The 25,809-nt window shown below is 32.9% G+C and overlaps 2 protein-coding genes and 3 long non-coding RNA genes across 6 annotated transcripts in view; 4 read left to right on the top strand and 1 right to left on the bottom strand.

Moving 5' to 3' along the window:
* Window positions 1–239, top strand: part of LOC135952095 (uncharacterized) — an 84,416-nt gene extending 84,177 nt beyond the window's left edge. The window contains exon 3 of the long non-coding RNA XR_010576013.1: window positions 24–239. This is a non-coding gene — a long non-coding RNA (uncharacterized LOC135952095). The remainder of the gene's footprint in view (window positions 1–23) is intronic.
* An 832-nt stretch (window positions 240–1,071) lies between these two features.
* On the top strand, window positions 1,072–1,748 carry LOC135952096 (uncharacterized). The gene is made up of 4 exons (XR_010576014.1): window positions 1,072–1,184; window positions 1,291–1,334; window positions 1,412–1,489; window positions 1,561–1,748. It is a non-coding gene; the product is annotated as an uncharacterized LOC135952096 (long non-coding RNA).
* A 334-nt stretch (window positions 1,749–2,082) lies between these two features.
* LOC135952045 (uncharacterized) lies at window positions 2,083–10,983 on the top strand. Its single transcript, XR_010576010.1, has 5 exons — window positions 2,083–2,511; window positions 2,872–2,945; window positions 3,063–3,159; window positions 10,560–10,683; window positions 10,767–10,983. It is a non-coding gene; the product is annotated as an uncharacterized LOC135952045 (long non-coding RNA).
* Window positions 10,984–12,737: 1,754 nt separating this feature from the next.
* On the bottom strand, window positions 12,738–20,589 carry LOC135949848 (hydroxylysine kinase). 2 transcript variants are annotated; one of them, XM_065499296.1, is made up of 5 exons: window positions 20,483–20,589; window positions 19,751–20,138; window positions 13,975–14,099; window positions 13,707–13,906; window positions 12,738–13,592 (listed from the first exon to the last, which is right to left on the bottom strand). In XM_065499296.1, the coding sequence occupies exons 2-5, from the start codon at window positions 20,080–20,082 to the stop codon at window positions 12,972–12,974; spliced, it is 1,278 nt and encodes a 425-aa protein (XP_065355368.1). In that variant the 5' UTR covers window positions 20,083–20,138; window positions 20,483–20,589; the 3' UTR covers window positions 12,738–12,971. The 2 variants fall into 2 exon arrangements, with proteins under 2 accessions (XP_065355368.1, XP_065355367.1); XM_065499295.1 differs by having other exon boundaries at window positions 20,421–20,510.
* On the top strand, window positions 17,353–19,548 carry tos (Exonuclease tos). The gene has a single exon (XM_065502540.1). It carries the CDS (start codon window positions 17,446–17,448, stop codon window positions 19,546–19,548), a length of 2,103 nt encoding a protein of 700 aa, XP_065358612.1. The 5' UTR covers window positions 17,353–17,445.
* Window positions 20,590–25,809: the final 5,220 nt, after the last annotated feature.

Below are 25,809 nucleotides of genomic sequence, written 5' to 3'. Positions count from 1 at the left end.
TATAAAATTTTTTTTTTGTATAGGAGAATTACCTATATAAGATTTAGGAAAATCTTGGGTTAATTAACCTCGCGACTCACTGTTCCCTAGGCCAGAGCTCTAACCTAACTCGCGCACGCGTGGTTAAGGTTCACACGCGGGATGGACTTTGCGATACTTAAGACTTCCTATTTTTTTATATAAATATCTCACTAATCACCTTTTTTTTATTTTATAAATATTTCTTTTTTTTTTTCTTATTTTCTTAAAGAAAAGGAACCGAATTGAACGTCCGTCTATATGTCCCGGTGTATTTTACTGTACTTCGTCGGAATATCACCAAATATACCCTAGCACCCCAGGCGTGGTGGTGCTAATGCTGCTGTTCCCACGATGGATGGAGTCCTGTTGAAGTGGCTGGCGGTTTCTTAGTTTTTTTTTTTTTTTTAATTCTTTAGTTTTAAAATCATTTAGTTTCAAGATTATTTACTTTTAAGATCATTTATGAATTTTTCTTCTTTTTAACTTCCAAATAAAAAAAATTTACTTCAAAAATATAAAAATTGTTAAATAAATTTGCGCCACGAACTCCACCTTCTTCCTTCTTTGGCCAGTACGATTAAAAAAAAAAAGAATTTCACTATCTTTCCTTCCTCGAAACCTATCTTTTTTAAGAAAATGGCCGAGATTTTTATTTCAGCCATCTAAATTATATATTCTTTTCATTTGTTATTGTTTACAATCTTTCCAATTGTCAAAACACAAAAAAAACTTTAAAACAAAACCCTTTTGTCATCATCAATTCATTATTAGCTCTTCTTCTTTTTTCTAGTAGCTTTTGTCTACAGGGTGCACACTACAAACCCCACCACTCCTGTTATCCAGCCCTGGATACAGGATGGGAGGGAAAAAAAAGCGCCCTAATTTCAATGAAATCCCTAATGTTCAAAAAATTTTGGGAATTTTGGGCATTTTACTCACTCCTATAATACAATTACCACTACGGTAACCCCGTTTTACAAACTCACCACACTTAAAAAAAAACAACTCTGTGCCCTGTTTACATCAATCGTATGGCAACCCCCCACTGAACATACTACACAGCTGTATGAATGAATGGAACGGGAAGAGGCAAATGTGAAAAATACTACGCGTGGGTGAAGAAGAAGCACCCAAACAAAAAAAATATGAATGAAAATAAAAAGGTAAGTAAAAATTTTTTTTTTTTATTAACAAGACATTATAAAAAAAAAAATATTCATTTAATTTATTTAAAATAATAAAATAATTATTCCTTTTGTTTCTTTTTAGGTTCTGCTGGAGATTGAAGGCCATTTATGGAGATTTTGAATAAGGTAAGTGAAAGTGTTGTACAAATTGAAATTTATTAGTGGTGTTGCTAACTAACACAACCAAACATTTTTCTTTACAGGGACAATGTTGGCTGCCTTGGACCAGAAGAATTTCAATGGCCGCTTCTGAAGATGGTGAATCTGAGCAGATTTAACCGGTAAGTAAAATTAAGGAACAAATAATAAAAAAATTAAATAAATTCTAATAAATCTTTTGGAAATTTTTCAGGTACTGTTCCAGATAAGCTGGTGGACTATCGATTAAGGTGGTTCCGGAAATGGAAGGTAAGTGTAATGAATTATCATGGAATAAAAAAGTGTTCTCTTTTTTTTTTATAAAAAAGTGCGAAAAATAAAAATGTGGTTCGGGTTTATATAAAAAAAATTTGGTTACAGTGTGTGCGTAAAGTGAGTAATCCGTAAAATCGTTTTCTGTTAAAAATATTTTTAACATCTTTAATAATAATTAAAAAAAAAATTCGTTAAATAAAGACAATTTAATCGGAATCTACGATGAGTGATAAAAAAAGAAAATTTAGAATAAAAATTGGAACAAAAAAAAAATCTAATTGGAAATACAGTGCTTGATAAAAGTTTGTGTTAATAAAAAAAATTTAAAATAATCTTATGAAAATTAAACTATTGAGTGATTTGAAACTGTTGAATAAAAAAAAACATAAATAAAAATTGAATTTTATAATTTACAGTGGCGACTAAAATTTGTGAAACGGATAAAAAAACTGAATAAAATTTAAAAATTAAATAAGTGAACTCTGTGATCAAAAATAATGGGATAACTGGAAAATTATTAATATAGTGTGCGACGAAAGTAATTGCTCAAATATTTTAATTGTTCATATAAAAAAAAAGGAAATGTTGAGAGTGAAAATAAATTTTATGAAAATTTAATTCCTATATGGAAATTAATGTGAACTGTGGCCATAACCATTTAGTAACCAATCCAAAAGAAAAATTATTAAAGAAAACTTAAAAAAAAATATCAAACCGATCCTAAATGGGTAAAATAAAAGAAAAGTGAAAATAAAATTATTTCTCCAATTATAATATCTTTTGTTTTAATTCAAAATTAATAATTTTATAAATTTTCTTTTACTTTCAGCTAATAAAATTCAATTGGACCTGGGATTTGGCCTTGGTTAGCTGCTTCCGTTCAGGAAAGGCAAGTAATAAAACTAAATAATAACAAATGAAAGATAATTTTATTAACTTTATTAATTCACGACTTAATCGCAGGAAATTTGGTAGAAATGTAAGGACTAAGCTCACCAAAGCTCATAGACTAAGGTCTAGAGACTTTGGCAAGAAATACCCCTTACCATTTCTCCGGAAAATAAAAGTAAAAATATTCAAAAATAAAATTATTTTGGAAAACAAAAAAAATAAAGTATAATTTTCTAAAAGGAATAATAAATAAAAATGGTTTGATTTTAGCTTGGAATTCAATTTGTCCTTTTAGAAAATTATAACAAAAACTAAAATAACTTATCTTAACTAATTATATCTTATCTATCTTCCACAGGCTACAAATTCAGATGGGACCTGGACCGGAAAACTAAATATGAAATAATTTGGACCAAATTATGATTCAAAAAGGTAAGTACTAAATAATGCTGAAGTTAGCTAAATCATTTGATTAGATATTGTAAATGAATTGTATCATTAAAACTTAATTTAGACCAAATACTAATTGTTTTGTTTTTCCTATTACAGGTGTTGGTAACAATTCGTATTTCCTACAGAAAAACAGCGAGACTGAGGAAGAAGCAACACACTGAGGAAAAGATCCCTGTCAGCGAGAATAAAATCGGTGAGTGAAAAATTTAAATTGCTATTATTAACATCTAATTTTAAATTATTCTGTTTAGTCTAACAGTAGATTTAGTATTTAAATTAGATTTAAAAACAAATTGGATATATTGCCTTATTTCGTGATCGTTAAGATCATAATGTTTTCCATTAGAAACTAAACTATTTTGCCAGGAATGGTTCATGTTGTGAGAACAAATCACAGTATTGTTAGATTCATCCAATAACAAGTAAGCCACGTATTTCTTTACGAGATGCTTGTTGGGTAAACGTCGCGAATTGCTCCCGTTCCTTTAATATAAAAAAAATCAGATCAACATACTAGATGACTAACGATTCCCAGCTCTTAATGGCATAGTTCCCCAGAGTGTTAACGGAATTGCATCAATAGTGTGTTGACAGTCACAACTGTGATAAAGGATTAAATTGGTTTCGGTGAGCATGGCGACGTACTACTTGTTACTGCGTAAATCCACCGCAACTGGTAATTGTTTCACAACAACCATCTGGTCACAAATTTCTAAAAAAAAAAACACAACAACAAAAATAGCAAAATATTAATTAAAATAAAATCTAATGAGGCAAAATAAAGAAAAATGTAGTCATTTAACTAGAGTTTTGTGTAAAAAAAAGGTATTTACTAACCACTCAAAAAAAAATTGACAATACGTTTTTGTATTTGATAGAGTTAGGTATTGGGACTGAAAGGTTGGGACTAAGACCACCAAAGAACTTGAACCTATTGTTTCAAGTCTTTGGCGTGAAATACCCCCAACATTTTCCCCTGAAGGTCTTCCACCTCGTACAGACTATTACCTATAGGCTTGACAATTCGACATTTTAAAAATTTTCGGGCTAGTTTGGCGTTAAAATTATTTTTAAAATCACTTTGCTGGAAGTTGCGGCGATAAACTTCTTGACCTGGTATGAATTTGACTTGACGGCAACGGATATTGTAGGACTTCTCGTTTTTCAGGTACGCCTTATGCAGATTCTCGCGAATTTTCTGCCGTACTAGATCCATTTTTACGGGTTTTGGTACTATGTCGATTTCCGGATCATGAAGACATTGTAGTTTTCTAGCGAGCTTATATACACTTCCGTGCGAAATCATGTTCATGCCGAACAGTGCAAAGTACGGTGTAACTCCAATAGACGTTTGGACTGACGAACGCAACGAAAACTCAATTTCGGATAGGTACTTATCCCATTCAGTGTGATCCTGTTGTATATATGACCGAATTGCGGACAGAATCGACTGGTTTACACGCTCTGAAGCGTTCGCCTGTGGTGAATGAATGGCTGTTTTTACGTGTTTAACGCCAAAGTTTATAACCATTTCCTTGAAATCCTTGCCCACGAACTGTTTACCGTTATCAGATAGAATCGTCTCTGGGGTACCAAACTTGAAGAATACTTCAGATATAAGGAACTTAATTACGTTTTTAGAATTTGCCTTGGTCATAGCTTTAAGTAGGACGTATTTGGTCAAGTGGTCTAGCACGATAAAAATGAAAGTATTTCCGTTCTTTGACCGCGGATACGGACCCAAAAAATCGATGAATAACTTTTGGAACGGTCGTTCCGACTGAGATTCAGTTCCCATTGGTGGTCGTAAGATGGTGTTAGAGGGTTTGGTTTCTCGACAGGTTTGACAATTTGACACGAACGTGCGGATATGTGCATTCTGGTTGGGCCAGTAAAAGTATTCTTTGACCCTTCGAAGCGTCTTCCCAAATCCTCCGTGCGCAGCCTGAGGTGGATTGTGGCACTTGGCAATTATGTCTTGGGTTAATTCGAGCGGGACCCAAAGTTTCCAAGCGAAGTCCTCGTTTATCGGGACTCCATCGTAAGGCAAAACTCGTTTGTAGACCAAATCGTCTACTACCTTCAAATCTGGTAAACGTTCTGCATTTTCTTGGATTGTGGCGATTAATTCCAGGTAACTTTGTTCTTTAAAATACTTGGAATCAAAACTTATAATGTTGTTTACCTCCGTAGAAAGCTCCTCCATGTCATACCTCGACAAGGTGTCGGGTACTATATTTTTAGAACCTGGCCTGTGTTCGACGTTGAAGGCAAATGACTGAAGATGCAAGCTCCATCTGGCAAGTCGACCGCTCAAGTCTTTGTGAGACATTAGCCATTTAAGGCTGCTGTGGTCAGTAATGACTGTAAAGGGCATCAACTCGATGTAAGGCCTAAATTTTTTAATGGCCATTACTACGGCCAAACACTCTCTCTCTGTGACCGAATAGTTCTTCTGAGCGCTGGTCAATTTATGAGAAAAAAAAGCGATGGGATGCTCTCCGTCGTCTTCGTCCTTTTGAAATAAGACAGCTCCCAATCCAAGATCCGAGGCATCACACTGCACATAAAAGTGCTTGTTAAAATTGGGATGAGTGAGCACTGGTGCGGTTGTTAGGGCTGTTTTCAGTCTATCGAAGGCTTCTCTGGCATCATCGGGAAAGTTGAACGTTTTTCCTTTCTTAAGGGTGTTGAAGATAGGAGTAGAAATCGTCGCGTAGTCTGGGATGAAGCGCCTGTACCAGCCAGTAGCTCCCATGAAACTCCTGACCTGCCTAGCGGTTTTCGGGTAAGTAAATTTTAAAATCGTTTCTACTTTCTCTGGGTCTGGTCTTAATTTACCCCCTCCCACTATATAACCTAGGTACCTCAACTCTTTGAAGCAGAACTTAGATTTCCCTACATTTATGGTCAGTCCTGCCGAATCCAAACAATGCGCTACTCGATCCAGCAATTCCAGGTGGGTTTTAAAGTCCGGAGATACGATCAAAAGATCGTCTAGATAGACAAAGACTCTATCACGAAGTGCTGAGGGGATCACTTTATCCATCAGACGGCATAACCTTTGGGCTGCATTACACAACCCGAAAGGCATTACCGTAAAATGGTAAAGTGGTCGTCCTGGCACCGTAAATGCAGTCTTTTCTCTACTAGACGCATCTAGTGGTATCTGCCAGAATGCGTCTTTAAGATCTACGCTTGATATAAAATATGTGTCCCCTAACCGGCTGAGAAGACCTTCGATGTGCGGCAGAGGATAGGCGTCCTTAATCGTGAGGGCATTCAGCTTACGAGCGTCCAAGCACAAACGGTTCTTCTCGCCCCTACGGACGAGAGTAACCGGATGGCTCCAAGGGCTCTCGCTTTGCTCAATGACCCCAAGATTAAGCATCCTATCAAGTTCTGCGTACATCAACTTCTGCACAGCTGGTGAGACCGGATAATGCTTGTCCTTAACTGGAATCGCGTCGCGAGTGTCGATTGTATGAGATTCGAGGGAAGTCTGACCAAGTCCCTTCTTCGTAAAACATGGAAATTTCGCTACGATGACATCTAATGACGCCTTCTGACTCGGAGTGAGTATATGTGTCTTAAATTTATCATTCGTTTCTTCGGACTCCGGACAGAGATTGACATCATTAGTTGTTAGGCTACACAAATTAGGAAATAAACCAAAACTTCGCATGAAGTCTACACCTAAAAATAGTGGTCTATTTAGAGAAGGCACCAAATAAAAAGTGATCTCTTGTGTCCTATTATTAAAATTTATTTCGACCCTTACACGACCTACTATTTTGTGAGGACTACCATCAGCTGTTTTAATGTGTGATGAAAAATTTAAAATTTGTATACCTGTGTTCTCGAGAAACTCCAGGCACCCTTTACCTAAACATGAGACAGTGGCTCCACTGTCTAAAAGACCTTCTATGGGTACGCCATTAATGGGTATCTTCAGATAAAAACGGGCGTCTTCACCCTCATATAGACTAGTAGACATAATTTCATTTTTAATTTTCCTCCTAATCTTATACCTAATCCTAGCTTTCTGTATTTTACTAGAGACCTGACCGAAAATCCTAGATTTAGCTTCGTTATATTCACGAATTCTCTGATGGAGTGGTTTGATAACGTGAACTCGTGGCTTTTCGTCCTTAGGTAGCGGACGTTGCGGACTTACTAAAATTTCAGTAGGCCTAAACTTATCACTATCAGAGAACACCGGGATTAGGTTTGGGTTGAACGAGTCTCCCCCGTTTGGGACTCGCCCCCCTTCAGGTTTCCCTGACATTTAGGGCAATTAGGTGTCACTACATTGTCCCGACCACATTTAAAACAGAATACGCGCCTATTAGTTGAAGGACAATCCATAAAGCTATGGCCTGGTTGCTTGCAATTCCAGCATGTATAACGGCTGCTGGTGGCCATTGCATCTATCTCGAGGATTGGTATAGGTGTTTCATCACTGAACTGTAGTTCATGCACGCGAGCGGGTGTAAGAGTTCTTGACTGGAATGACTGCCTCTGGGTATTTATCAAATTTTCGGCTCTTTTTGCCTGTTGACAGAAATCATTCAGACTGTCAGTTCTAACAGCGAATAGCAAATGGGATAGAGATGGCTTCAAGTTGCTTTTCATAATCTCGACCAAGTCTCTTTCCGAATAGGGATTCCGTTGCTGGTTCCTCAGCCTCATTACAGCATTGTAAAAACTCTCGAAATTCTCCTGAGGCATTTGGCGACGATCCATAATTTGTTTTTGCAATTGGAACTCACTACCATACCTCCTGAATTGTGTGAGAAATGCTCCCACGAGCTCGTCCCAGGACTGTATCGTACTCAGCTTACGTAAGGTCCAGTACCAATCCAGCGCCTGACCTTCCAAAAGGGTATGGAAACATCTTAAGAGATCATTAAAAGCGCAATTATAATCTTGCCTCAACACATCTACTCGAAAAATGAAGTCTTCGGCACTCATTGATCTCGAAGTACCATCGAATTTAATCCCCCATTTCGATAAATCCACTTTGCGTTGGATGGTAAACTCGCCTTCGGTTGGCCAACTAGGCGCCTGCGAAGACTGAACTGGATTGACAGTCGGTGTTCCATGACTCGGTTGCGTATTGGCGGCATTGCTTTGAGGAAAATTACGTGGTGGCTGAATGTTATTACCGGGTATGTAAGAATGAGTTTGTTGTTGTTGTTGATTTATTAAATTATCTTGTTGTCCAGCAGGAAAAAGTGGTACGGCAGTTTGTGGACCAGGTGTTGACGGGATCGCGCGAGATACGGCATTCGCAATTTCTTGTTGCATATCTGTTCGCAACAACTGCATTTGTCGCTGTAGTTCCTCCCGCATAAAAGTAAACATATCTCCTGTGGCTGGCATATTATTTGCCGGTTGCGGAGCTACAGGTGGCATAACCGAACGGTACTGCACCGTTCTAGCAGTGATGTTGCTGTACTCAGGTGGCGTTATAGTGTCGTTAGATAGGACATTATTGACAGGTTGAGGAACTGGAGGCGGGTTACTACCACGATATTCCTCCTGTACATGTCTGGCGGCGGCACTACTGTAGTCTGGCGAAGTTATGGTACTGTTCGAAATGGCCGATTCATTGAAGAATCCTGAACGTTCCTGCGCCATTGAGATGAATTGCTGAACTGCTGGAGTTACTGTTGGTGTTCTTGTAGCCGTAGTCGTGATCGTGTTCGCGATGGTATACACCGGAAGTGTAGAAGAAACTGTAGTTCCTACGGTAGTTCTATTTGTATTTTCCATATTAGATTTAGCCGAACGAGTTAAAACCATTACTACTTGTCTAATTAGATATAGATAAAGATCTAGTACGAGGAATAACCAAATGAAACAAATCAAAATGATAAAACCACAATGTTGATTATTTGTATAGAACGCTAGTAAAAAAAATATATTTATCTAACAGATAAATATCAAACAAGATACTAATAGAAATCTCCTCCTCTTAAAAAACTAGACGTATAAATCTTAACAAAGAAAAGGTTAAAACTCAAAATGGAAAAGAAGATTCAAAACTTAATCTTGTGAACGGCGATGTTTTTCGGGTAAGTAATGTTTGCAGGTAAAGTGTATAGAAATTGTTCGAAGATATGTACTAATTGTTTTTCTATTGGTTTCAGGAAATGGAAAAAGTAAATGGATAAATAAAAAAAAGGTAGTATTTGTTCTACCGCAGCTCAAATTTCAAGGGGCATCTAGAAGATTGGTGTTGAAAACCCAGTACGCCTAGGACTACCCTATCTATTTTACCGCAGACAAAACGTGAGTTTAAATAAAACAAATACTAATAATCGTATCTATTAAGGGTGGCTGCCTATGCTATTCTTTCCTCCCAACTTGAGCATTCTCGCTTTTGCTACAGAAAGCTAACACGAGAGCCTCAAGTTGCTTGGAAAGAACAGGCTGAAGAATCTATCATCCCGCATGACTATAGCGTACACACCAAACGTCGCAACGCGAACCAGACTAGATTGTCCAGATGTTCGGGACTTACGTTGGTGTGCACCACATTAGCCATGCACGATGATAGATTCCCATCTATTGTAAAGTAAAAAAAAACGAAAAGGAAAAAAAATAAATAACTATTTGTCTGACGACGTCGCTGCAGTTAGGGACTCTTGTTATGACCTAACAGGACTTACGTAGTCTTGACTAAATAGCATTAAGGACTAACTAGATTAGGCTATGGACCTACTTCGTGCCCCACGTTGGGCGCCATTTATGTAGTGTATGGGCTGGTGTGTCTGTCAAACGTCTGTTCATTGTTCATTGAACAAACAGAAAACAAAATAAACATAAAGAAACAAGGTGGCCAGATTGCCGGCGGCGCTGGTATGCTCGCGTTTGCCTGGCTGGGAACTCGCCGGAGGGGGTGGTCCTTGCCAGCAATCCGGATCGAAAACACACACTATCACAAAAATCATACCAGCAAAAGTATATTTAAGTTAAAGGGGCTCGAAGTAGTTTCTCTTGTCCTTTTTCTCTTTCCTTTATTTCCCTGCGTACCTATCTACCGAACAATTTCTTCTCCTGGCTGATGTTGTTGCCAGGAGATAACCCACCCACTCGGGATTGAATCCCGCCATGACATCCTATCGTAAGAATGTCCCAAACTTTCCCCGCAAACAATACCTTCCCTACTTACCGCCGCGTTTACTGAAATTTAGTAAATCATTTTAAAAAAAAAAACTTGAAAAATAGCAATTTCATTTAAACATTATAAAAGTTTCGGTTTATTAATAAAGAATGAATTTATACAAACAAAAAATGAATTATTAACAAAATTTACTTTAGAAATAAAAATGTACAAAAATTTTGTTTTTGTTTAAAAATTTCAAATTTTAGCTTTAAGATTCAGTTTTAAAAATTTAGCTTTAAGATTTTAGTTTTAAATTTTAAATTTAAGATTTTAGTTTTAAATTTTAAATTTAAGATTTTAGTTTTTAATTTTCTTTTCTTAGATTTTAGTTTTAAATTTTAATTTTTTTTTGCTTTTAGTTTAATTTAATAAAATTTCTTTTAATAATAATAATTTATAATGTATCTTTTTAAATCTAGCGTTACTGCTTTCCCGCTCTATTCCCTGGCGGCCAACTAATTTTGCGGAAGAATCTCCCGGGTGAGGATAGGGTAGATGGATATTTCCTGTCAGTGACGTGTCTAAATGTCTAAGTGGTTCGAGGTACTATTAATATTTAGAATTCTCTAATTCCTTTTATTTATTTATTTATATATATTTATTTATAAAATTTTTTTTTTGTATAGGAGAATTACCTATATAAGATTTAGGAAAATCTTGGGTTAATTAACCTCGCGACTCACTGTTCCCTAGGCCAGAGCTCTAACCTAACTCGCGCACGCGTGGTTAAGGTTCACACGCGGGATGGACTTTGCGATACTTAAGACTTCCTATTTTTTTATATAAATATCTCACTAATCACCTTTTTTTTATTTTATAAATATTTCTTTTTTTTTTTCTTATTTTCTTAAAGAAAAGGAACCGAATTGAACGTCCGTCTATATGTCCCGGTGTATTTTACTGTACTTCGTCGGAATATCACCAAATATACCCTAGCACCCCAGGCGTGGTGGTGCTAATGCTGCTGTTCCCACGATGGATGGAGTCCTGTTGAAGTGGCTGGCGGTTTCTTAGTTTTTTTTTTTTTTTTAATTCTTTAGTTTTAAAATCATTTAGTTTCAAGATTATTTACTTTTAAGATCATTTATGAATTTTTCTTCTTTTTAACTTCCAAATAAAAAAAATTTACTTCAAAAATATAAAAATTGTTAAATAAATTTGCGCCACGAACTCCACCTTCTTCCTTCTTTGGCCAGTACGATTAAAAAAAAAAAGAATTTCACTATCTTTCCTTCCTCGAAACCTATCTTTTTTAAGAAAATGGCCGAGATTTTTATTTCAGCCATCTAAATTATATATTCTTTTCATTTGTTATTGTTTACAATCTTTCCAATTGTCAAAACACAAAAAAAACTTTAAAACAAAACCCTTTTGTCATCATCAATTCATTATTAGCTCTTCTTCTTTTTTCTAGTAGCTTTTGTCTACAGGGTGCACACTACACAATACAGGAAATATGAATATTAACCGACAAAAAATTATGAAAATATAAACTGTTACTGAGATCTTGATTTGTTCCAAGTAAAAACTATAAAATAGATTATTTCTTTCAAACAGTAATATAAAAAAGCCTCTTGATGTCAATAAACTTACATTAGATATACAAAGATATACTCCTGAATAATAATTAACAATTTAAAGAATAATTAGTTTATTCAACATTAAATCTTACTGGTTCCCAAACCTAAAAAGTATCAAGTTAGATGAGTTTTTGCAAGAGATTAAGAACAGAATTAGTTCGATTTGCACACTATTGACGTAAACGATGTTCATAGTTTTTTGGATCATGATAGGTACCATGAATTCGATATTAGGAATTAATTGATATATAACCTATAATAATAATGATTTTTGTTCATGATATGAAACTTATATGGGTTTGTTATTTAAGGCCGTCTTCGGGGAAAATATTGAAACAAAATCCGAGTCGTCAAACTATTGATATATTTATTAACCCCCATTAACACGAAGACTGGTTATGGCCTAACTAATAGTTAAATTGTCGGTTAAGAATATTTTTGTATGAAAACTGTCAGTTTAACTATTAGTTAATACATAACCAGACTTCGTGTTACTGGGGGTAAGAAAAAAATTATAAAAATAACATTAAAATAATCGAATACCTCTAGGTTAAAATGTTTTGTAGAACTCTAACATTTACAAATATGGTCAGATATTTAACTAATTTTTTTTATAAAGCAAATAGGATGATATTGAAATTATGTTTTATTTCTCTAAGTTATCTCATAGTATACTTTAAATGATATTTAAGTTTAAATTTTGAAATTTTCGTTTTTACCTTGACTTTATTTTGTTTTTCGCAAATATCTTCCGTAAGAGTCATGCAAATTGTTTCTAAAATTTATCTCTTATTTCAAAACTAATATGTAATATCTCAATCCGTCTAGTCATATTTTTTTGTAAACTTATCCTTTATCCTTTTGTAATGTTATAAATACTTTTGATCAGGTAAATATGAGCGTTATGTGCACTTCTATTTACCCGGTTATATTTTATTATTTAGTTTTTAATCAAAAAACTCCGTAGCCATTCACAATATTTATAATGTCTGTATGAATAACTCTATTAAAAAACAATTTAATTATTAATTATAATATATTGTTTGGACGTAATACTTTATTTATACAATTGTTAACATATAATTGACATTGTGGAAGAAAAGGCAAAAATGTTTATGTTATTTGATTAAAAATGTTTGCACAGTATATGTATGTATATAAAAAATTTATAATTAATTAATTAAACATAAAACAAATTTTTATGACCAAAAACAACAATATTTAATATTAAAACGTTAAATTATTATAAACTTATTTAACACTTTGTGTTAAATATTTATCAGCTGCAGATCGCCATAACTCATCTATGTGTTCAAATTGATGTCTCCATAGCTGTTCAATTAATTTCCAACCCTCCTCTTGTGTAACCAAGACATATTCATTCGATGGATCAAGGGAATGTGTATAAGAACCCATCACCAGACTTTGAGCTAAACGTGCTGCCACACAATATTTCAGATATTGTTTTGTTTCGGCTGTCAATGGATACATCGATTCAAAACCAGCTAAGAAAATGCCACCACTTTCCAAATTTTTTGCTTGTAGCAACATATAGGTCAGAGCAATACCGACCTCGAACAGTATAGGTGATTTATTTGTATCGCCAAAATCTATTATACCTTTCACTTTATAGTTTTCACCTTCTCCAGCAGGCTCAACCACTAAATTTTGTTCATTAAAGTCACCATGAATAATTTGCATTTCGAAGGTGTCCAATTGACTTAGTATGGTTGTTTCAAATGCATTTATAACTTCTTCTATTATTTCTTTGCGTTCATGATTTTGTAAAACGTACAAAAAGTCTTTGAGCTTTGGTACGGATTGTAATTGCCAAGTAGTTTTGTGAGTGTTGTATGCCTCATGTTCAAAATTCTTTATAAAAAAATAAAATTACAAACGGAATGACAAACTTATATACATATACCCTTGCCACTTATGGTGAAGAAGGGTATAACATATAAAAATATTATTAAAACTATCATATACCTTTAATGCTTTGACAATTTTTGCCAAATATTCACCAGTTTGATAAAGCAAATAATTTGTTGTAGGCACTTCATGAAACATTTTACCAGGTATAAACTCTAATAGACGTACGACATGATCAGCACCATTTATATGCTCTAAGGAATAATATTTTCCATTTACATTGGCTATGGGACGTGGACATTGAACTTGTTGTTTGGCTGTATGTGAATAGTTTGATTTACAAATAAAAATTGTATTTCGAGTGTTAAATTTGTTTAATACTTACATAAATACAACATCAATTGATTTTGGGCATCAACAAATTCAATTTTTTTGGAATCCAACGAATTTAATATCTTCAAAACATAACCATGTGGCCAATGGGATACAATTAAAGGATTTTTAATGTTTCTGTAAAAGAAATAAACAATTTAAACTTTATATAATTCATACATAAATAATACAATAATACAATTGGAAGAAAAACTTTTTATGGCAAACATTTTTTTTAATTTTTTAAGAAAAATGTTTATTGAAATTTATTAGTGAAAAAGAAAAAATCGAGTTAAAAAATATTTACCCCGATTTTGACCCGTAGGTCCGACTTACTATAGCTTTATAGACGCCGTCGCAAAGGTCTTTGAAATATCTATCATTAGATATCCATAATGTCTACATATATTAATTACTTAGTAATCCAGATATATATAAAAATAGGTAAAAAATCGAGATCGTCCTGGTATGTTGATTTCGAGATACAGACAGTCAGACAGATATGGCTATAACGACTCCGCTATCTATAACGATCCAGAATATACATATATTCATTGTGGGGTCGCAAATGAAAAATTACAAACGGTATGACAAACTTATATACATATACCCTTGCCACTCTGATGAAGGGTATAATTACTCCCTGTATTGCCATTTACTTTGTTATGGGATACAATAACAAAGTACATGGCAATACATTTATCTTATGGGATCCTTAGAATCCCTTTTCCAATTTTGGGTATGTTTTTCCCAACAAATTTATGAAAACAAAATACAAAAATTAAGGACATCAATTTTGATATATCCTTCTTCAAGGGACCCTTATCTTATAAAATGTTTTTTTGTAATATATTTTATTATTCAACATAGCCTCCTTTGAGCTCTATACATTTTGTCCAACGTTTCTCTAATTTTGTTATCCCTTCCAAAAAATAAGATTTGTCGAGGTCATCAAAATAGGTATTTGTTTGTGAGATGATTTCGTCTTTGGAGTCAAATCCCTTTCCGCCGAGCCATTTCTTCAGGTTTGGAAACAAGAAATAGCAACTCGGTGCTAAATCCGGTGAATATGGCGGATGGGGGAGCAATTCGTAGCCTAATTCAAGGATTTTTGCCACGAAAGCTTCACATGTGTACTCCCTTGCATTGTCCTGGTGAAAAAGAACTTTTTCGTTGGTCAAATGCGGTCGATTTTTTTTCAAATTCTCATTAAATCTACCCAATAAGTTGGCATAATATTCACCATTGATTGTTTTACCCTTTTGAAGGTAGTCAATGTGGATTATACCGCGTACATCCCAAAAAATGGTCGCCGTTACTTTATTGGCTGACAAATCCACCTTGGCCTTCTTTGGCGTCGATTCACCTCGAGAAACCCACTTTTTTGACTGCTGTTTGGTCTCTGGTGTGTTGTGGTGGATCCACGTTTCGTCCACGGTTACGAAACGGTACAAAAACTCATCCATATTGCGGTTGAACATTGCCAAACACTCTTGCGAAGTTGTCACACGATTGCGTTTGTGGTCGTTTGTGAGCAAACGCGGCACCCATCTTTCGAAAAGCTTCCTCATACCCAAGTGATCATTCAAAATCGAAACCACTGAGCCATGTGAGATGCCTACGGCTTCTACAATCTCTCGCACTTTCAATCCCCGATCCGCCAAAACCATATTGTGAATTTTTTCAATTGTTTCGGATGTGGAGACCTCAGCTGGGCGTCCAGAACGTTCGGCATCTTCCGTGCTTGTACGGCCACAACGAAATTCGGTAAACCACTTTTTTACCATTGAAATTGATGGTGCAGAGTTCCCATAGTATTTATCAAGCTTAGCCTTGGTTTGAGTAATGGTTTTTTTCCGCAAAAAATAATGTTTAATGAGCACACGAAATTCACTTTTATCCATTTTCTCCTCAAGCACAGATACAAAACAGATTCGTAAAAACTGACGTTTAAAAATTGGTGTATCAGCTGTGCTACATTTAACCCCATTGAACAAAAAAAAAGGATATTTGCTATTCCTTACGATTAGGGTTCTATAGCTGAAACAAAAAGACGACTTTTCGACCTTGCGACTTTTTCCGTTTTTTAAAAAGTTGACTTTTCGAACTTTCGACTTTTGGTAGTTTATGAAAAGTCGACTTTTCGAACTTTCGACTTTTTAGTTAATCGACTTTTTTCGACTTTCCGACTATTTTCGACTTTTTTCAACTTTTTACCATTTCTTGTAAAAAATACATGGTTTCTACATTTATTGATGCGCCTTTTGTAAAGTTTAGCAATAAAAATGAAATTTATCAAGGCGATAATAGTTAGAATAATGTTGTAAGAATTTTGTGTAGGAAAAAGCTTTATTTTATAAACATTTATTTATATATTATTTACATATATTAGCATACACTACAAAAAATGCAAGTGCAATATTTTTTTTAACAATCTAAAAAGTCGATTTCGACTTTTTTCAGGAAATAGTCGATTGTTCGAACAATCGACTTATAGAACCCTACTTACGATGGGGTTAAATGGGTGATGCCACTTTGATACATTTTAACGTATCTGTTCATCATCTTTGCCTAAAGTCACGCGGTAGTCTGCTATTAATGGCTGTTAAAAACAAATTACTATGACGCACCTTGTTGAAATTTTAACAGGAGTCAACTGACAGATGGCTGTTGACAGGAGCAGTGTTGTCCTTTCAGTTAGGATGTGTGAAATTCAAAAAGTCACGTACACGTAGGATAAAGTTTGTAAATATTGTTTCAAATATATCCCTAAATTTGAATTATCTCGAGAACCCCCATTTGAATTTTATAAATTATGTATGTTTTAATTGTGCGTATTCAAGTAATAAGGCATTGTTTTGATAACAAAAAGGATTACTAGAACAAATTCAAAAATCTGCGATTCATTAACTTTAAATGATAAAATCAGACGAACAGTTAAAAAGTTATCAACAGTTTTAGTTCAACGCATCTATTAAATAATATGAACTTATATAAAAAATAAACAAAGTGAATTTCGAAATTGTGGAGATCTTCAAATTTTGTATGACCATGAAAAACATCTATCGAATTCGGAAGAGGAAATTAAAAATTATTTTTTAAAAAAAATATTTTCGTTTCGTCCGAGTTTTTATAAATCTGTATGTGAACAGAATTATTTGCTAATAACTTTCGACAAAATTATAATGAAGTGGCTTAAAAAATTGTACCTTTATTCTTTTTTGGGTATTTGAAGATTTTTAAATGAGAAGCGCTCAGTTGACATTACTGATACTATTAAATATGGCATCACTATAATTTGGCACAACAAAAATTACTTTTCGCGCCAATTTATTGAAAAGAAGAAGAAAAACAAAACGAAAACAAACAAGTAGTTTGGGATGAAGTTCATAAAAGTGTGGATGTAAATACGCATTCGTAGTGCTTGTAAAAAAGAGTCATATAAATGTTAATTGTGAGAAAAAATTATTTAAAATAAATTGAAATGGGTATTACTGGTTTAATACCATTTTTGGAAAAGTCATCCTCCCCTGTCAACATCATGAAATTGCAGGGGTCATCGGTGGCAGTGGACAGTTATTGTTGGTTGCATAAAGGAGTTTTTGCGTGTGCCGAAAAGCTGATAAGAGGCGAAACTACAGATATTCACATACAATATTGTCTAAAGTACGTTGACATGCTGATGAGGCACAAAATTAAGGTCATCATGGTGTTTGACGGAAGACATTTACCAGCAAAAGCCGAAACTGAGCGCAGAAGACGGGAAGCTAGAAATGAAAGCAAACAGTTGGCGAAAGAATATTTGAGGCGCAATGAAATAGACAAAGCCAGATCCCATATGAGAAGGGCAGTTGATGTGACACACGAAATGGCTCTGGAGTTAATAAAAGAATGTCGAAGTCGTGGCGTCGACTGTATTGTAGCACCTTATGAAGCAGATGCTCAAATGGCATGGCTAAATAAGGTAGGTTTGGCCGAATATATAGTAACTGAAGATTCCGATTTGACATTATTTGGTGCCAAAAAGATTTTATTCAAATTAGACTTGACAGGGCAAGCTTTGTTGGTGGAAAATACTAAATTATATTTATCAATGGGTTTGAAACCCGAAAAATACACTTTTAACAAATTTCGTAGAATGTGCATATTGTCAGGATGTGACTATTTGGACTCGTTGCAAGGCATTGGCTTAAAGAAGGCCTGCAAATTCATTTTAACTACCGAGGAAGATGATATGACGAAAGCTTTGAAGAAAATACCAAGTTATTTGAAAATGAAACAATTAGTGGTAACAGATGAATATGTAGAATCTTTTCTAAAGGCTGAGGCTACATTTAAACATATGTTTATATACAATCCTTTGGAGAGAAGAATGGAAAGATTGAACGAGCTTGACGAATTCAACACAGATGAAAGTCATTGTAGTAATGCTGGATCTTTGCTAGATAACGAAGAACAAGCTTTTCAACTAGCATTAGGAAATCTAAATCCCTTTACATTAAAGCAATTGGACGACTGGCACCCAGACCAAAAGTGGTCAGATGTTAAACTTAAACATAAAAGTATTTGGCAAAGTGCAACCGATTCACAGTCGAGTAAAATACATAACGAAGATACAAAAAATCATAAGCAAACTGCTGCTCCTATATTGCAATTTAAAAAAATTGAATTCAAACATATGGCTGAAATGGAAATCCAAGAAAAAATGTCTGAAGAAAGATGTAAACTTGAGGAGTCTGAAATATTTTCTATGTATAAATATGCCTCCCCTAAAATGGAACGAAAACGGAAAAGACGACCTTCAACCTCCTCTAGCAGTGAAGCAGAAGAAAGCGAAAAAACACCGACTGTTGAACGAACACCTAAGAAATATACTCACAATCCATTTGCCAAAGTCAATGGTTCGTTGGAAAATATACAAAAATCACCTGTGTGTAACAACAACTCACTACTGAAACTTCTAAGTCCTAAGAAAGCCAATGAGAATAATTTCAACAAAGAAAAGGCATCTGTTAAGTCTAGATTTTTTGCCGAAAATATCAAACAAATCGTAAAAAAACCTTTTGCTGCCAGAGATTTAACCTCTGAAATGTTCAAAATAGAAAAGAAAACAAATACGTATATAGAGCAACAACATGATTTATACAATTGTTCCCCACAATCTCCGAAAAAGAAAATTGAAGTAAATGATACAACAGTATTTGATGATCAAGCTTCTAATACCAATATTCAAAGTAATGAAGAGGAAAATGATAAATGTAACAAAGAAAGTATAGAAGCGTCAACATCAGACTCAGAGAGTTGCATTAGTTCCCAGGAACTTACCGTTTCAAATGAACAGGAAGATATAATTTTACTTTCGGATACTGAAGAAGAACGGGGTTCCCAAAAATCTTCAAAGTCGTCGACATCAGTAATGCCAAATCTTACCACCACATTCTCTCAAAGGTCACAAGTGAGCCTTTCCAAAACCAAATCAAAAACACAAATCATACCTCGTAAATCTGCCAAGACTTTGGTCGATCCAAAGCAATCAAAGTTAAGTATGTTTGGCTTTCAAAAGAAACCCTCATTGAAAAAGTTATAGCTATAGGTTAGTGTATTTTAATAATGTTATTTATGTTTTGATTTGTTTTTTTTTTTGTTATAAATGATGTTTGTGTGTTTAATAAATACCTATGTGCTTTTTTTGCATTTTATAAAGTTATCAATTTTAAGTCACAGTGTATTATTTTTTTTTTTTCAAATCGAGGAAAAAAAAAGTATTTTTTCAACCTGTTTATACTTACGGGTCTTCCTTAACTAAAAAGTTACGATCATCATACGAAATCAATTCCTTAATTTCTCCAATGGTAATGCCATACAATCGTCGCAGCAAACTTTCGACAATTTCATTAGTAACTTTAGGCTTAATATCTGAGCCGGGCTGTAAAGTAGTAGATGGTGATGTGGACGAACCATTTGTATTTTCAATTTCCGCATGATTACAATCATTAGGCACACTTTCGTCCTTATTATTGTTGAAAGTGAATTTCCCATTGGCATCATATTCATGATTAAGTGTATAAGATTTTCTTCTTGACATATTTGTCAATTCAACATTATTCCAGGTATCATCCATTGCCACTTAAATGCACTTAACTGACCCGTTGTATTTAAATTTTTCTCTCGTTAATGCTAAAAATAAATATCTTATTGAACGATTATTTGTTAAATATTTAGCACTTTACATTATTTATATAAATTTGGTATACAACAATATTTGATTATCAATTGAGTTTAATTAAGTCAAAAATATTTAGTACTGTGGCTAGCTGGCTCTCTTTTGTGGTTAAGCTTTATTTGTCAATTTTATTATAATGAAATGAAATACTAATTGAACACAAACATTTTTTAATTCAATTGTAAGAAAGAAAAGTGTTGTTATTTTTAAGTACTGCTGTATGTATGTGTACGTACGCGATCTATTGATAACTTGTTGTGTCAGAAGATGGAGGAGTACTTCTAGATGTATAACGTACTGACTGACAGATCCAAAACGACTAATATCTCTGACAAGAAAAAGTCGTATATCTTATTTGTTTGTTTTGTTGCTTTTAAAGTCTTTGTTGTTTGTATTTACTTAAGCTTTTTTCTTCTTTTTGTGCTTATCGTTGGCACTTGTGCTTGTTTTAAAATACTCAAGCAGTTTAAATACAAGGTATAAAACGCATACTGCATAATCGAATATATTTAAAATAATTGACAAAATATAGAGAAATTGTGAAAATTAATTATCGTTGAAAATTAGTATGAACATCTTCCCAAATGTGCTTAACTGTGAAATTTTCGTCTTTTTGGTATAACTACGCAGTAATTACTTAAAGTATTTTTGGCAATTTTTCTTATACAATTTTAAAATTATTACAAAATAAGACAATTAGGGACATCATTTTCATTATTCATTTAATTTTGCTGAATTGTATACTTATGATATTCATTCAAGATTACTTTAAATTACAATAGTAGTAGTTCGGTAGGTGTGTACTTAATAGCTTGATATTTTTGTTATTTATAATAAAAACAGATTAAAAATTACTCTTTATGATGGTTATGCATAAACTTTAATATATAAACAAAAAACAACTGTTTAAATAATCTAAAAATAAAGTATTATAGTATGGAATAGTTAGTTATTAGAGCAATATTTTACTGATAAACTACAAAAGATAATTGCAATCAGTCTTAACACGAATGAACGATATTTATTTAAAATTATTAACTTAATTGTTCTCTCGGACCACAGAAATATTTACATATCACTTATTGCAGATATAAATGTCATAAATTCAAAATATACAAATATATTTTACTAGTTCTGATAAAATATCCATGAATAATCTTTATATATATAATTCTTCTGTACGTGTGTTAGTAACTGAACTCCTTTACGGCAGGGCCGATTTCGATGAAATTTGTTGTGTGTGTTTGAGTGGGTCCCTGGATGGTTTAGAATCACAATTGACCTATATAGGACCAATGGGCATGGAACCTCCCATACAAAGTAAAAATTTATTATTGTTCTATTATAGTGGGGTTCTTCAAACTTTGTGTGAACTATGGCAGAACAACGTTTGCCGGGACAACTAGTTTTATATAAAATTTGCATAAAAAATTAACTGTTTTATTTTTGTTCTTTTGAAAAGAACACATGTATGTATATTTATATAAAGGATTTGTCTTATCAATAACAAAATTAGAATAATATTCAAGTTAATAGATTAAAAACCACTTCAAAAGGAAAAGTGTTTCGAATATAAAATTTCCATTGAAACGGTTGAGCAGACGTTATAAGTATAAATATACATACTAATATCGTTACATTAGGATGGAGCCTAAAAAAGTCAATGTTTCCAACTAAATTGAAAGCTTAGTTTTTTCGAAATATCATTTCTCAAAAATGTTGTTCTTCGTTTGTACGCACATAAAACATTTGTATAAAATTGATATAATTTGCTTATTATTACGATTCGTTTTTGTAGTTTTATTTACATAATTATGTAGACTTAATAGAAAATATACACTCTCTTGTAAAATAGTTGCTAGTTTTAGTTAGATGTTTCTTTGTACAAATAATTTCGCGTTGGACTAAAAAGTTGAACAAATAAAAATATCGATAAAGAAATAGCATTTTAAGAAATGAGATCTTTCAAAGAGAATCGAGAAAATTAGATCAATACATTAAAAAATAAGAAGAGTTTGAACCCAGAAATTGCCTACTGATGTGTGCTATGAAATTAATTTAAACGGGATATTTGTTTGGACATATTCGGCAATTTCTTTATAAATTTTCTTCTTAAAGTTACAACATTCAGATTCGTTGTGTTAACCAAATTTATTGCTATTATATCCATAGCTTTTTTGGATCTAGCAAGTCAGCAAAGAAGCATTACGTTTGAAATTACATTGTTTCCCTACATAAGGTACAAGCCTAATATTCAGACACGTATTGAATGTATTAAAACGAAATGTGTACTTACAATTATTATCTGATTTTAAACCACAATATTATATGTACATCAATTATATAGTCGATATAAATATATTAAAGCAAATTTTATACTACAGAAATATAAAAAAATAAATATAATTGATATGGAAAATTTGATTAATCTAAATTTATTTTATAATAAGGAGAATTAAAATTCATACTCTAATCCTCTATCAGCTTTAATTTATATGTATGTATATACATATTTGTATGTTGATGTTTTCCAAAAAGTCCTTGGCCTTTTTTAATATTGTTTAAATTACATCATAAATAACAATTATCTGAGCTTTTGTTTATAAAAACGTTTGACTTACAATTTGTTTTGTATATATGTATGTAGAAGTTATAAAACAACGATTTAACACTTTATCTTCTGCTAACAATTATAAACGACTATTGCACACAAAATGTGAAAATTGTTAAACAATAAAGTAAAATTTATAGGGCTTTCGTTTTGTTTAAATAAATACTGTAAAAAAAAAAGAAAAACACCAAAAGTAAACAATAACAAGAACATGTGATTTTTGTTAATCCATCAATTTTTAACAGGCTAACCATGATACAAATTTATTTTTAATATGCAAACGTATAATTGAGGTCATAATTATTCGGTCGTATCGTAAAGTAAATGAAAGAAATGATCGTAAATTTTTTCGAAATAAATCCGACTTCACTAAAAAATAACTTGCAAACATGATTGACACATCAATATATCGAGAATTCTTCCGGCTCGGTTGCTATTTAAAATCGTCCCACAAATGACTGGATATAAGGAAAAAAACCGGGACAACTTCGATTTTTAGACTATTTTTGATCTATATCTGGATAACTAAGTCATTAATATAGACAATTGGTCAATTCACAAGGTCTCTTATCAGCCATATTGTCATAATGTTCTAATATATCACGACTCGGCAGCTCGGCTTAACCGATTCTTAGGCATTCGACGCAGATCTCTGCTGGTTGGTTACAATAACACAATAAACATAGCATACAGGGTAGTATTATTTTAGGACATTTTTTGCTTGAAAAACAATTACAGTAATTTTGACTTACCTGCACAATCAACTTTGCACGATATTTTGTGCAGGTAAGTTAAAAATGCAGTTAACCTCAATGTACTTACATGCTCATTGATGCTGGTAAGTGCATTTACAGTTTACTGCCCAAAAAAGCAGCTAACGGCAAATAATTGTCAAATTGATATTTTATCTACTTTTAAAATGATTAAGAAGTGTACAACATATTTTTCATTCAAAATCGTATTTTTCTTATTTGTTTTGATTTAATTTTGTATTAGGCAGCTAAATTAAATTTTTTCATGAAAACCAGTTATAGCTTCCAAAAGTATTATGCACTTATCTTAAATGTGCAGGTATGAACAATGCACTTAAATTAACGAATTTATATGGAGTTTGGTAAATAAAGATACAAAACACAAGTTTTGTGCACTTATATGCAAAATGCTCTTAAGTGAAAGGCAGGTAAGTCAAAACTACTGTAACCTACAATGGGTCAAAATCGGGAAAAATATTTTTTAACACGAATTTTTTTACCAAAAAAATATTTTTGTCATACATTTTTTTCACTAATAAATTTAAAAAAAACAATTTCAAAAATAATTTTTTTTAAAAATTTTTAAATTTTCAAAAATAATTTTGGAATTTTTTTTTTATTTTTTGATGATATAAGATTTGGCACAGCCGAATATAGCTCTCTTACTTAAATTAAATTAACGAATTTATATGGAGTTTGGTAAATAAAGATACAAAACACAAGTTTTGTGCACTTATATGCAAAATGCTCTTAAGTGAAAGGCAGGTAAGTCAAAACTACTGTAACCTACAATGGGTCAAAATCGGGAAAAATATTTTTTAACGCGAATTTTTTTACCAAAAAAATATTTTTGTCATACATTTTTTTTCACTAATAAATTTAAAAAAAAACAATTTCAAAAATAATTTTTTTTAAAAATTTTTAAATTTTCAAAAATAATTTTGGAATTTTTTTTTTATTTTTTGATGATATAAGATTTGGCACAGCCGAATATAGCTCTCTTACAGCCATTTTCACAATGTAAGATTATTTAATTTTTAACGGAAAATTAACTAACTGACGGTTTGTTTAACGGGGACCATTTAACCAACGGTTACCGATTTACGTTTCACCATCATTTGACTACTTAACCAAAGCATTATCCGGATCAAGGCGTATTTAACAAGGTGACAGCATTGGCGAAAATACAGGCGAATTCACTTATTTTTTATATATAGAGTTTGACATACGGGCGTACGGGCGAATATTTTTTATATATGTAGTTTGACAATTGTGCGTGCTATTTCTATAATCAGCTGTGCTGCCGATGGCACCTTATTAAATGCACCTTGATCCGGATGGTATCTGGATCACCCGTGCAAAATTTCTTTACATTTTTAAAAATTATAGATATTACAAAATATAAATGTTGTTTTTCCATGTTTTTTTATTATATTTCATACAATTAAGATGCTAACCGGCGAAGTTTGTTCGGTTATATTTAACAGCAACTTTGTTGTTAAATAGTGTCAGTTAAAAATTAATCGTACATTGTGAAAATGGCTGTTACTTGTTCCATTAGTGGTAAAAAATAAAAAAATATTTTTTGAATCTGTACATGTTTTCAGAGCCATATAAAATTAAATGTTCTGAAGAATTTAGAAATTCGAACCTCGATAAAAGACAAACCAAAGCGAACTTTTTTGAGCAACTTCAAATTTTGTATGACTTTAAAGATCCTTTGTACCAAGTTTTAAGAAATTTGGAACGGGTAAGTTCCGATGCCTTGACAAACATTTTTGTTTCCTCCCTATATAAGTTTGTCATTCCTTTTTCATTTGCGACCCCATAAAGTATATACAACATGATTGATATATATACGTAAATATCTGCTGTAGTCCTGCTATTTAAAATCGGTCAAAAAATAAATGGCTGAAACAATTTTTGAAAAATTATACTTTGGTAAAGGGTACATAAGATTACCATTAATGTTAAAATAATGTTTGAATGAAAACTTTAGGTAAAAACATAACTATACAATGTGATAATGGGCGTAAAAGTTTCCATACACAAAATATTTTAAGAGACAGTATAAATATCGGTTAATAATAACCAGACACCGCCAAAATGGTGGGTAAAAGAAATACTTTCACATCATTAAAACATATTCGGCGGTCACAAATTAAAGTATCGTTTACTGTTTTCTTTAAGTGTAAATTTCAACAGCTGTTGGTCAGCACGCATAACCTCATTTTATTTACAAAATGTTTAAAGTTATTTACA

Source organism: Calliphora vicina, chromosome 2 (genome assembly GCF_958450345.1).
Source record: "Calliphora vicina chromosome 2, idCalVici1.1, whole genome shotgun sequence".
NCBI classification, from domain to species: domain Eukaryota; kingdom Metazoa; phylum Arthropoda; class Insecta; order Diptera; family Calliphoridae; genus Calliphora; species Calliphora vicina.
This window is presented reverse-complemented; position numbering and strand designations above follow the sequence as displayed.

Excerpts from the sequence above, each read along its gene's own strand:
- tos (XM_065502540.1), top strand. The coding sequence starts at position 17,446 with ATGGGTATTACTGGTTTAATACCATTTTTGGAAAAGTCATCCTCCCCT.
- LOC135949848 (XM_065499296.1), bottom strand. The coding sequence starts at position 20,082 with ATGGATGATACCTGGAATAATGTTGAATTGACAAATATGTCAAGAAGA. Across the intron at positions 13,907-13,974 it reads TCAATTGATGTTGTATTTAT|CCAAACAACAAGTTCAATGT; the intron begins GTAAGTATTAAA and ends ATTCACATACAG. Across the intron at positions 13,593-13,706 it reads AAATTGTCAAAGCATTAAAG|AATTTTGAACATGAGGCATA; the intron begins GTATATGATAGT and ends TTTTTTATAAAG.